The sequence below is a fragment of the Pavona decussata genome, unplaced genomic scaffold (assembly GCF_977016875.1).
Source record: "Pavona decussata unplaced genomic scaffold, jaPavDecu1.1 SCAFFOLD_76, whole genome shotgun sequence".
Taxonomy (NCBI): domain Eukaryota; kingdom Metazoa; phylum Cnidaria; class Anthozoa; order Scleractinia; family Agariciidae; genus Pavona; species Pavona decussata.
The window spans coordinates 571093-584768 of NW_028145494.1; the positions used below are offsets into that span (position 1 = coordinate 571093).

At 38.6% G+C, this 13676-nt stretch overlaps 1 protein-coding gene across 1 annotated transcript; it reads right to left on the reverse strand.

Annotated features, from left to right (window-relative positions):
* Positions 1–1187: 1187 nt before the first annotated feature.
* On the reverse strand, positions 1188–10135 carry LOC146476480 (sodium- and chloride-dependent GABA transporter 1-like). The gene is made up of 11 exons (XM_085114347.1): positions 9751–10135; positions 7045–7179; positions 6018–6345; positions 5582–5714; positions 5312–5446; positions 4244–4347; positions 3870–3994; positions 3643–3755; positions 2813–3310; positions 1467–1570; positions 1188–1328 (listed from the first exon to the last, which is right to left on the reverse strand). Exons 1-10 carry the CDS (start codon positions 10010–10012, stop codon positions 1475–1477), a joined length of 1929 nt encoding a protein of 642 aa, XP_084970473.1. The 5' UTR covers positions 10013–10135; the 3' UTR covers positions 1188–1328; positions 1467–1474.
* Positions 10136–13676: the final 3541 nt, after the last annotated feature.

Here is a 13676-nt window from a genome sequence, read left to right on the forward strand (position 1 = left end):
CATCTTTACTGTTATCATAAAACTAAATAATAACATCTATACAATACCAATTTTGCTCAACTTGTACACCTTCATACTACCATGACACTTAAATAGCTTTTATAATCACAATGCAGCTGTACACAATAACTTTCCTGCCACCTTACCCTAGCCTCCTATACAGATGTTCTCTGGCTTGTGTCACGCACTTCTCCCCACGAACATGGGGAGAAATAAGAGAAATGCGTGATACGACGAGCAAAAGGATATCTCCGTATGAGGCAGGAGGGACAACATGATAACACAAAGACCTTATTAAATATACTCTATTGCAAGATATAGTCGTCTTGTAAACAAGTGATACTACAACCAAAACCTTGCTAAATTACAGACACCTTATCATGATCATGGTTCCAGCACAACCATGTGAAGCCTCTAAGTGCAGCCACTTAAGTTTTCTTTTGCATAATTGTTTTGGAGGTCAACTATCTAGTCAAAATTTGAGCATAAATAAAGCTACCCACAAATTTTGATTGGATGCTTCAACTCAGAAAAGCTATGCACATAGACTTAAAAATTTAATGGTCGCACTTTCACTCTGTACCAAAAAATTCAACTTTCTGCTACTTAACATCTATACAAAATGTCACCAATGATGCGAGGTTCAATTCCATTCAAAATTCTCTTCATGTCAGGGAACAATAATTATTTATTGAACTGCATATCTTTCCCTCTTACAAGAAGCTGTCTCTTAGATTTTTGCCATTTATTTCAAAAACCCTCTGCAACACTAGTTTACTGCACATCTGCATATACAACACCTTAACAAGATGTGTACCCATGCTACCAAATAATTATGTTCCAGGGACAAAAACCCTGGAATGTTACCCATAAAGCTTTCATCGAGTTTCTAACAAAGCAGCTCTCTCAAAACATGCCAACCACAGGTGATTTTGCTGTCTTGAGGCTTGTCTACTGCCTGCTGGCCTCATTGCCTATAGCTGCCCCACTAGTGTGGCTCTTGATTAGAACCATAGTACCCCTGCAGATAACTGTACATGTGAAAGCAAGGATAATCTATAATTGTGCATGATCAAATTATCATAGCTTCTTTAGTAGGACAGCAACTGATTATCACAGCTAAACCCCAAAGTTAACCTGGATGTCCAGAATGAACAGTGTCATCGTGGCACAGCCACTGTTTACAGCTTCATATGAAGAACATTACTGCTGCATCTTCACGAGTGGGGGAAAGGGCAAATGAATCAGCAGCTCCTTATCTTTGCATCACTGCTCTTTATTTACAAAAGTGGTAATATCAAAATGACTTCAACTCTTCCTTTTGATTCCTGCAAAGAAATGAACACCACATAAGCATATTTTATTTACACAATGCTTGTTATGGGACAATAACATTGTCTAAATCTTTTGCTGCTTGTTGTTGTGGTGTTACATCATTGGCACTATTAACAACCAGGCAAGCTCACCTTTTTATTTACACTTTTACGAGTTCAACTCTATGCTCAAGACCTTGCCTTTCCTCAATCTCTCTTTGGACAACAGGGTCTGGTTTCAGGCAAATGTAAAGTCTCTGTAAAATGAAACAAAAATTAGATAAAGAATCAAGCAAACCAATCACTTTTTAAAATACAACACAAACTGACCAAGGTAATCAATGCTACTCAAGATTCCAAACTGCTGTGTTCTCTTATTGCTTTTCATTTGTACAACAAGGCTACTGCCATCTTAAGAGTCCTGGAGTCTTGAATTTAGGTGTACAGTGATGAACGTTGTGCCATTGATATTTTTCTGCAACTTTCTCATGATTAACCAACACTTCCAAATTCCATTTTACAATAACTGTCCAAATTCCCGCGCGCTGATTGGCTCGTAGCTATTGTCTATAAGAGTACAGACAATAAAAATGACGTCAGATGTAACGCGCGCGCTTTCTCAACGAAAAAAAAAGCCAATTCCGCTCTTACTTTTTCCATGTTATTGTAAAAAACAAATCAACGGCAGTTTTCTATGGTCTATACTCTTATAGACCATAAAATGACGCCATAAAATGTCCAAAACTTGGCAGTGAAACCACTAGCCTGCGGCTCGTGATTCCACTTGAGTTTTGAACATTTTTTGACGTCATTTTATGGTCTACAAGAGTATAGACCATAGAAAACTGCCAGCAATTTGTTAAATTCGACCTAGAATGCAAGGACACTTTTGAATTGAGTTTCTCACTGGAAATCTCCTTGGTGCTCCATGGCTAAAGCAACTATGTTTACATTATTTTTTCTTACATATCTTGTTCAGGTGGCCAATCAAAATATGACGACTATTAGAGGCATTGTTCTCATGTTAAATGTTTCAAACATGACTCCAAATAGAAAACACAAGAATACAAGAAATTTGTAGAGTAGCAAAAGTCCGACATACAGTCTGTGCACTGGGCCTTCATCTTAAGTACCCAGGTAGTTTAGAGACATAATACTAGAGTAAAAGTTCACAGGAAAGCACAGAGTATAAGGAAGGCTGAGGAACGAATGAATATATTTCAGATATTTCAGAAATTTCAGAAATCTCAGTGACTGATCAGGGCCTAAATTAGCAGCCAGTGGCGTGCTATTATGATTGCCAACTACAAGATGACTGGCTAATCAAGAGTTTGGAAGAGACTGAAGGACAAAAGATAGATTAGACTTTACTAGCATACGACAAGCTCCCTTCCTGTTGTAGCCCACTTCTTCACAACTCAATGACAACCCTGTGCTGCAAGATTTGTATAGAAATAATCTCATTGATTCATAAAATTAATGATGACAAAAAAACTTACCTCCATGAAGGTACCAGGGGTGTGGTACAACTGCCAGATAGCAACTCCAGGAATGAAAAGCATTGAAGACAAAGCAATCACCCACCCAAGGAATTCTGCCCATGGTGGGTACTTGTAGTCATTATACGACACTCCAGCCCACTGGGAAATACTGAACAAGAAGATTCCAGCCATGATGGTGGGAGCACAGAACCGCCAGCAAAACCACCACCAAGCTCCTGGGCGACGACCAATCATTTTCTCGATATCGAGGGAAAATCTGTCTGTGCCATATATCCAGGCCAAGGTAACAGTTTCAAAGAAGCCCAAGAACAGAAGAGAAACACCTCCAGACTGGTAATCAAACAGGTTAAGAACGAATGCTCCACCCTGGGTAACGCATGGTAGGCCAAGGAGGAAGCATGCAATACATGCAACAAGGATGAAGAGTTCTTTGCGTTTTCTGAATATGCGGTACTCGTCAACAACTCCTGTAATGATCGCTTCCATCATGCCAAACTACAAAACAAAGAAAGGAAAATGAAATTATAAATCTATTCGAAAACTGTTTAGTTTGGTTCAAGAGAGGTTCACAATTTGACTGATGCCCTCAAATTTAACACTGTTTTTAGCATGTAAGAGCACAAAAAAGCACTATAATTCAGTAACAAAAGCTGCTTTTCAGTAACATCCCAATCTACACAATGACCAAGATTTCCTTTCAAATTTCCTTGTCAAAACTGACCTCAAAAATATGAGAAAAGCATGAACCTCAATTTCAGAATCACTTTATCTATAACATTGCAAAAAACAATTTTAAATTTTCAATACACGTGTATTGTTTGATTTACCTGACTGTCCAAGCCCAAAGTTAACAGCATAAAGAAGAACAGAATTGCCCAAAGTGGAGAAATTGGCATTTGTGCAATAGCCTCTGGATACACAACAAAGGCTAGTCCAGGGCCTTTAAGAAAGAAGCAAACAAAAGTTAATGTTATAAGAAGGACGATAAGAATTGTAAAGAAAAGCAGGAGCCAGCATTAAGCACACTACCAGTAACCCTTGGACAATTAATTACCAGAGCTTGCCACATTTGCAATATCTTTGTTGAGAACTTTAGCCATGAAGCCAAGAGTGGAGAAGATTACAAAGCCAGCAAATACACTTGTTCCACAGTTGATCAGTGAAATCATCATGGCATCTCTAAAGAAGGAAATAAAAAGCATTTTATTAAAAAAATAAAAAATCTTGCAACGACAGTCTAAGAAAGTTTACAGCATGATAATATATTAGTTGAAGTTTAGTCAGACCAGCGCATCTGGCTTTATTCCTGGCAAGTTTTTGAAGGGTTGCAAGGAAACTGCACCATATTTGGGGCATCTGTTTGTGACTGCCACTTCAATTTCTGTGAAATGTCATACACAAATGTATTGAAAAATAAAATCTTCTCACTTGAAAACATTGTTGTGGAACTTGTTGTAACTTCCCATGGCCACCAAAGAACCAAAGCCAATTCCGAGCGAGTAGAAAATCTGAGTGGCAGCTGCAACCCACACCTAAAACAAGACACAAGGGTTTACTAGAAATCCTGAAAACTAGTTTCAAATACTATTTTGCTAACAGTAGCACCAATCTTATTATTAGATTGCAGAAGCTACAAGTTCACCCAACTGGGCTAACTGACCAAGTGAAGTGCCTGGTGGAAAACAGGCGTAAGGGATGATTTGGGCTTAACAGTTATTAAATTGGTAACTGCTGCAAATAAGGCGTCGTCCACACGTATTCGGAAATTTGTGAAAACGCAAATTTTTTTTTACGAATACGGCTTGCGTCCACACGTGTCCAGCGTATTTTCCGACCGTATCCGGAAATTTTTGAAAACGCTCTCCAGAGTGGAAATTTTTTTATCCGATACGAATACGTATACGTGTGGACGGTCGTATCTGGAAATTTTTGAATACGCTTTCGTCATTGTCTTGGATCCAGTCTTCACGGCGAGCATTATAAACAAACATGGCGTACAGCAAGCCGGGTTGTAGCTTCTTTGTTAGTTGCTCTGATTTCTAGTTTGATATCATGCGTTCAGATAAATGCAGCTGTGATAAATTTACACAACCAATACATTAGAGATCGACAGGATGTTTTGAGATTGTTATTCTTGATGCGACTAGGAAGGACAAGCGCATAGTGGGACAATTTTATCAGTGGCAAAACGATCGAAGAAGAATGGAGAGAGAATTTTAGAACTGCGAACTAGAGCAAATCAGAAAATTTCCGGATACAATCGGATATGTGTGGACGGCTGAAAACGATTCGAATACGCTGCGTGTGGACGCAAAAATTTTCGCATCCGCAAAAAAATATTTGCGGGAAAAAAAATTTCCGGATACGTGTGGACATGGCCTAAAACTCAGGAAAAACCAACCACACATTGCAAACACAATTAACATTTAAATGGTTCTGTTGTCCATAGAGAGCCTTGAAAAGGAAGAAGGTAAGAAGGAGGCAAACATGGCTCACCTTTGGGTCCTTGAGGCGCCCCCATTCAGGCCTCAAATAGTAAATGATGCCTTCACTTGCATTTGGAAGCGTTACACCACGGATGAACAGGATAAAAAGAACTACATAAGGGAAGGTAGCAGTGAAGTACACCACCTAAATAAACAACAAGACAAATTTTCAAAACTTGGTATTTTGTCATCTAAATCAGCAACAATATTATTGTCTCCCTTGATGTCAAGCTTTCAATTTCTGACCAAGTGTGTTTACATGTTAGATATCCAATGTTACCTTTCCAGAGGACTTGACACCTTTCCACATACAGAAGTAAACCCCAATCCATGATGCCAGCAAGCACAGCAGAATCTCCCATCGGAAAATTCCGGCATCACCAATGCCGTCTGTTATGCGAAGAACATAATTTCTGCAAGAAAAATCAATTTAGTTTTATAAGCAGTTGTACATATAGTTTGGTGGAGATAAACAATTTGGGTAGATAAAAAAGTGAAATGTAATGGGTTGCACTGCAAAGTATTTTCCTCCACCATCCTTGGATGTTGGAGGAGGATACGAATCAGTTGATTTATACCTTAAGTTTGAGTTAAACATTATTTCAAAGGATGCTATCAGCAGCCACTAGATGTAGTAGTCACTACAACATATGGTTAGTAGAGGTAATCAAACCCTTAGTGTTGATATAAAAAATTAATATCAAAACAACACTTACTCCCAGTACTCCAATGGTGGTGAGGTATAATCTGATACCCCTGAACTTGTGCAGTTGGAGACAGTTGTATTAGCCAGGGTAGCTGTGCCATTAACGAGGGCAGCAGTACCATTAACTAAAGCCGCAGTGCTATTTGCAAGCACAGAACAGTTGGTTTTGTCTGGAATAGGTCCTGCCAAACACTTGGGAGAGTTCCACCAATTGCCACAAGACTTCCATGGAACATCTTTGGCCATTGACAAGAACAGGTAATACAGGCACCAGGCTATGATGATGTTGTAGTAAACACACACCAGAAAGGAAACCATCATGCTTGCAAATCCAACCCCTAGAAATAAAGAATATTAGTTCCTGATGGTAAGAGTTTCAAATTAAAATGATTTTGGAAAGCCAAGTTTAGTCAACTAGCACGATCTTGAGAGGAAACCAACAGACAGAACTTTACATGTAGCAACATAATGTGAAAGAGTTCCAAATTTTTTTAACCAAGAAACAGATGGAAAACAAAACAAAATCAAGTACAGAGTAACTGTTGGTATTGAAAATTTTATAACAACTTTTAAATAACTTCCTCAAGTGCCTGAAAATGAACGCTTATGCTGCTAAATAAGCCGTGCAAATTGGCCAGACACCTTGTCACATGAAAATATTTGATTCTTGCCCTAGGGGAGCAAAAGACAATACTTTATCTTGCTGAAATTAATTAATCTTCATTCCAGTTATTTTTTCAAATTCCCTTGCACAACATGAAGGTAATTAAAATTCAACAATGCAGTGGGCCAAAGAAAACAAACTGAAATAAAAAAGTAAACAGTTTGTCTCAGGTTATTGTCTGGATTAAGGTACAGATGGCCACCTTTGTACTCTTCACTCAGTCATCTGGACAAATAAAGCAATGCTGAACAGGAGCCCAGTTGTATGCCTAAGACTACAACATGGGTGACTGATTTTCAACTGAGGGTATCAACTATTTCACATTCTAACTTACTGAACTTAGGCTTTTTCGCACTCTACTTGGGTAACACACCTTGAAACAATGGGCAAACAGCTCCCCAAGTTCCAATTGGACCAAGACTAAAGTACTGTCCAACAGCCAGTTCCATGTAAAACATAGGCATTCCACACAACACAAGCATAATCAAGTATGGTATAAGGAAAGCCCCTATAAGGAAACAAATAGCACTGTTGTTACAAGAACATGACTAGGTCTGTTGTTAAGCCAATGATACACAGGTCAACATTTGTTGAGCAACAAGTGTTGCAGCTGTTGAACAGTGTAATCATGTGATGTCGGGTTGAACCTTGAAATATGCCGTTTAACATTTTGAAAGTTGTTGAACGAAAATTGAGCTTGGCTCTATTCAGTTCAACAAGTTTCCGCAACAAGTCAAGTCGCAACAATGTTCAACATTTGTTGATCAACAAAAGTTGAACGATGTTGAGCCCTGTATCATTGGCTTTAGCTATTATGGCTGACAACTACATGTACAGTGGAGATAGCTTGTTAGTTTAACTTTGAAAATGACTAAAAAAGGCAACAAGAGTTGGAGACTTTTTGTTTATGACTGGTTATTTTCCTAATGGAGTCAGCATATCAAATCAACATTCTTTAATCAAACTCGATCAACCTAAAAATTTGGATAATTGAACACAACCATTCAATTTCTGAACTCTTGATTGGTCCATTGTAAAGACAAAGGTTGTCTGTTTTTCAGAATAAATTAAAAGGTTGTCTATACTAAGTATGGGTTCTTTTTTATTTTGCTTTATTTCCGAAGTAATCAAACAAAATCAGACAAAGTCAAATGATGTAGTTTGATGACGTGAAAGACCAAAACAGTTCTGTGTTCAATCAAAAATAATGAAATGATTTAGGTCAATCATGTTTGATTGAAATTTTGTTTGAATTGATTTTGTGCGGTTACACAACCTATGGCAGGCTAACTATGTGTTATAAACTTGTTGAATAGGATTCATAATAGCCAACAATACATTTAGGAATAATTACTGGTTTTTTTTAAGACTGCTTGCCAAGATCTCACAACTTAAGACAAGATCTGAAATTGACTTCAGTTTGATAATTCTCTGTTGAGAACTGGTGACTGACAACCAGTTGATTTCGTGCCAGTCAGCAGTATTTCAATTCAAAGAATCCAGACACAGTATTATCTCACAATATAACAATTTTAACATAGTATTATTTTAATTAAATAATATTATATTGTATTAAGTATTTCACAACATAATGTAACAAATTTCACAAAATAACATTGGAAGCATGACCACATTTTATCTGTTTGAAAACTGTACAAAGGCAAAAATGGAATGTGAACAGCAAGGGGCAAAAACAGGTGTATTTTGCTGCCAGTTTTTCTCTAATAAACTTATAATATGAACCAAGTTTATGTGACTATAATTTTTTTTAAAAAATGAGGTTGTGCTTTTCAGAAGTGCAAAATGCAAAAACGATGAAATTAAAAACCTTGTCAAATTCAATATTTTTTCCGATTTGCATTTAGAAGCTGATGTCTAGACATTATGCAAAAGGTGTTAATGGCTTAAAATGAAATAATCTTGAAAGCAGAAAAACAGTAAATTTGCAGTTAAGTAACTGAAAATTTCCATTTCAAAGTTTGGATCACCGAAACTGTAAGTGTCCAAGGCCCCGACACTGTACTTTTTATGTGTTAAACTAAGCAATAGCCGGCTGTTTGGCAGTGGAATGGCATCTAAATAACTATCCTCTAGGATCATGGTAGGGCAGAACTTGCCGCATAAATACAATGAGTATTAGGTCAGCCAAGATAATTTACAATCAGTTAACGTCTGGCAATTTTTGCTACGAATGCGTCTGACATAAGGAAACTTGTAAAAAATTGTTGTTGTCAAAAACTACAAGTTTCCGAAAATTAATTACATGAGATGTTATGTCTGATATGAAAAATTCTGACAATCTTTAATTGGATTAAGCGTCAAGTGAAGAAAATTTCCACTTTGGTCAACCGGGATCGCTTTACAATTGCATATTTTTTGAACAACTTGTCCACAATAACAATAGCAGTCACGAAAATACGCGAGAAGGAATTCATCCCTTGGGATAGTGTCCTTGTTTACTTCTGCGACATTGCGACCAAGAACTTGGTTTTAAACAGTACCAAGTACCTTTAAAGCGGTGTCTACTTTGTTTAGGATTCTCAGATCCTGCGGTTTTTCCTAGAAAACCACATGGCAAGGCTGAATTATTTATCCCCGCGTCACAAAAAGCAGTAAGCAAAATATATTCACGACTACAAAATACAGCGAATCAACTCTAAACTATACTAATCTCTGTCAAAATCAGAGAAATGTGTTTTCGTACCCTTTTCGGTCAAAATAAACAGCCAAATGTTTAGTTTTCCAGTCGTTGGAACGAGGAACGCGTAACGCGGGAAACCGTTCATGCATAGCTAATGAGAGTAAAATTACTGACTGCGATTATCATTCATTCACTTGAATATTACGGTGTGGTCGCAACGAAAGGCTATCTAGCTATTCCAAAGATGGAAACTGAATGAAATGATATTGTTTTTGACTCATTGGGCAATCTGTTCTTTCGTCTTGGCTTGTTCGTGACGGGTGAAAACAATGCAAAAGCTCTAAAATTATCACGCGGTGGTCATGTGCGTGGTCCACGTATTGGCTCTACAGTTTGTGAACGGCTGTGTGTTCCTCTGGGTTTTAAAAGCGACCTTACCTCCACCATTAGCGTAGCACAGATAGGGAAAACGCCAAACATTTCCCAGTCCGACAGCAAATCCGATACAGGATAGCAAAAAATCCGCTTTCTTTCCCCACTGTTCTCTCTCGTCCTCTATTTCAATCACTTGAACATCACGTTCATCAACAGCCGTGCTGCTGCCGCTTGAACCACTGGTCTGTTCTCCATTTGCTTCCTTTGCTTTTTCGATCAGCCTCTTCTCACTCGATTCCATTTCCCCTTGATTATCCTTGTCCATATTTGCTGGTTTTAAAGCCGGTTTTAACCCGTTAACAACTTTAGCACGAGACTTTCACTTGTGGCTCATTTGCATTCACAACTTAGGGTAAGCGAGCATGTGGTTATGACAACAACAGAGAATGCGCGCCAAAACTTTATACCACTCACGTGCCTCGCTCTGGTGCTTGAATTACGTACGTATACAAACTGCCACCACGTGTGTCGCAATAAAGAAGGCACGTTACAACTTGGACTAATTCATTTAAATTGCACAATTTTAATGAAAGATTCGGTTTTAAAAGTGAATATGAAGTTATGATCTGCTAGTGCAACCTCGGAATGGGCACAATTCTAGCCATTTCCTATCAGAATTTTTTTTGGCGGAACGGTACCGGTTATGGGGGAGGTGGCTGGTTCGACGTTTAAAGGTTAAATATCTGCCTTGTCGTGTTGTTTTCTAACACAAGAAAACCAGGAGTATAAATAAAAACCGACGATAAGCTGCTGCGACGATGGACTAGCATCTCATCAAGGAAGGGGGGGGGGGAGGGTGGGGTGTAGTAGTACTTATGCTACAGGCTGCAGAAACCAGTAAACGTTTTCAAGGGCGAGGTTCCGGACCCTGGTGGATCAGCAAACTTTGGAATTCACTACTACTTATGAAGCTGAAGGCTGACTAGACTGTTCAGCTGGGATTGTATTACGTCTCCCTCAAAAGGTCAGGCTGTATCCGACCCGGAAAATATGTATAATCCTAGCCGTGTCAAAGTCATCATTTCTTCATTGATTGATACTGATTTTACAGAAACAGTGCGGGCCGATGTTGGCCTTTTTAATGGATTTTCTACTGATACCAGTTCGTGCAAAAATGAGAAAAATTTGCTATTGAAAGTGGTTGCAATGCATTCTAGAATATTTATCCCTTAAGAGCCTGTCAACATAAGGCTAAAAAATCTGAAAATAAGCCAAAAAATATTTCTAAATTACCGATTAGTTTTAAGCGAAATGACTTTGTCTGCACGGCAGCCGGGTTTTTCAAAGAGCTGAAATTATGACTCATACCAAACAATTATTAGTGCTACTTTAAAATAGACCATAGAATTCCAACGAGTATGTTGGCAAAGATCAGTCCAAAAGTACAGGAAATATAAAAACTAACATGACGATTATTCAGAAAATTTGTACGAAGAGCTGTCAGTTTGTCATGGCAACGAGTCCCTTTAATGGTTATTTTTAGATTTAGAATGGTGGAATGTTTCCAGCAATCTTTCGTCATCATTAAGAAAAAAGAAAGAAATATATCATATTTTTCCACGGATTCATCGAGTGAACTTTGCACCATGTCATATGACAAGAGAATGACTGAGGTAATCCTTCTTGATAATATATTTAATCTTATCACAATAAAAAATGGAGTCTGAAAATGCCGAAAATAATTGAAATTTATCCTAATTGAAAGATGCAAACTTGAGAAATATTCTCCGATCTGCAAGAATATGTATTGATTTTAAGAAGTTTATGAAAACTATCGCCACGATTACGGTGTTTGCTCGGTTCCATATTTTTCCACATTCAATTTGGTATTAGCTTGTTCACCCTTCTGATCCAACATGTCGAAACAACACTGACATACAGAAAATACCATTTCTGCTAACAGTTCTTCTGCAATTTCACAGGCCGATAATTTTTGCGACTGAGTTTGGTCACGTTTACGCCATTTCCAATATGTCATGAGAAAGAAATATGACTTCAGAACTGATGCGAGGTCCGAGCGGATCCCCAGCAAGATGAGTGTTGCAACCGGCGATCTTAGCCGCATCAACCGGGATTAAGTACTAGTTTAAATCCCGAATTGCTACAGATGTATGTACTTCAAAGATACAATAAAGACAGGCGAATTAAATCGGATTTTGACGGTGGCCCAGAGGCCGGGGGCGAGTTAAATACCAGACAGAAAAATCTCGACTAAAGGGAAAAAAAGAAAACTCATCAAGGATGGTACGACTCTTCCGGGCCACCGTAGTTGAACTCTCTCGTCACAATAAGTGGTTTTAAAATAAATGTCCCTGGGTAAACAAATCAAACAGAGTACCAGCTTTATCTTCCATTGTGCTTGTCAAGCCACGTCCTATTTACCAAAAATAACAGGTAATATAACCTTGCAACTACAAATTTCGCGCGATGATCACTTTTTCAACGTATAAACTTGACAAACTAGGCAATACGCCAGTCGACAATTTCCTTATTCTTGTTCAAGTCATAAACGTCAATACATCACTGACAACAGCCATTACAATTTTTATGAATATCGAGTCGGACAGTTTTACGGTGGAACAAAAGCAAGGCTGTCATAGTTGTACAAAATAATGAGATCCACAAAGGCACAATGAACTGTTTTGAATTCTATTGGCCAAAACAGGACAATGACTGAATAGCAAATATTGCGCAAATGGAAATTAAACGATGTTTGGCACATTAAATGGGACAATTACACCTGTCTGGACAGAAGTGTTTATTTCGCCATTGCCCTGAAAATGAACAATACCTTGTACGCTGTCGCACCTTCGCGTAAACCCGGCGACTTGGTTATTTCGCAACTCCGGCTGAGCCGTGAATGTGACCCCAAGCATCTCGATATACTGTTAGGCGAAAACAGACGCACATTCTATAAAAATGCTGAGCGTTTGTTATTTTCGGTGCTTGGCAATTGATGCAACATCTCTGTTTTCAAGTGTTATTTTTTCTACCTTCTCGAAACGATACGTTTCTAAAACGCGCCCTAAATCTGAAGACCATGCGCGATACATACAAGGATGTTAACTTTACGATATTTTGAATGGATTAATAAAGATTTCTGCTCTGCGTTAAATAGTGACACTTAAATGAAGCGATTTATTTTTTTTATTTTATTCATTGATTGGTGGATTGCTTGGATCCATATATAACGTGGTGTAGTTCGAAAATAGCTTATAGCGAGAGAAACAGAATTTGCAAGTGAAACCAGGGCTGAGTTGGTCGAAGCATGGTTAGCGCTAACCATTGGTTAAGAGGTATTAAAACCTATAGGTTGTCATGGTATTTAACCCGGGTTAGCGCTAACCATGCTTCGAGCGACTGGGCCCTCAAGCTGTTTAAAATGGTTGATTGTATGTGTTCACATTGCTGCGTTGAGAAGTCAGTATTAAGAGCAACCCCAACAGGGTTTGACATAGGGGGACATATGGACAATTTATAAACAACGCTGTTCTCTTTGTCCCTTGAACTTTCACCTGGGGTAAGTTCGCCCTACCACGTTATTTGCATTGTTTAACGTTCCACGCCCAAGTCACGAGTACCAAGCGGTATTTTTAAACTCTAAGAAGAATACATGACAACACTACCCACGGGAACTTTGAGCCATTGACAACCGTGGCGAATGAACACTTGTTACAGGCGTACGATCTAAAAAATTGGGGAAAGGGATGTGGGGAGTGTAAAGGAGACGGACCCCTCCCCTGGATAAGCTTTGCTCACCAAGGAGGAATGCCCGGAAGCTAGAATCATCTGCATTTGATCTTCAACCTGGACATATTCGGCATTACGTACTGGTTGCAAGAAGTGAGATCGAATACGCCCGCTTTATTGTTTAGTTCTGAGAACATTAACACGCGTGGATACGCTTGCATGCATCACAGTCCACGCGC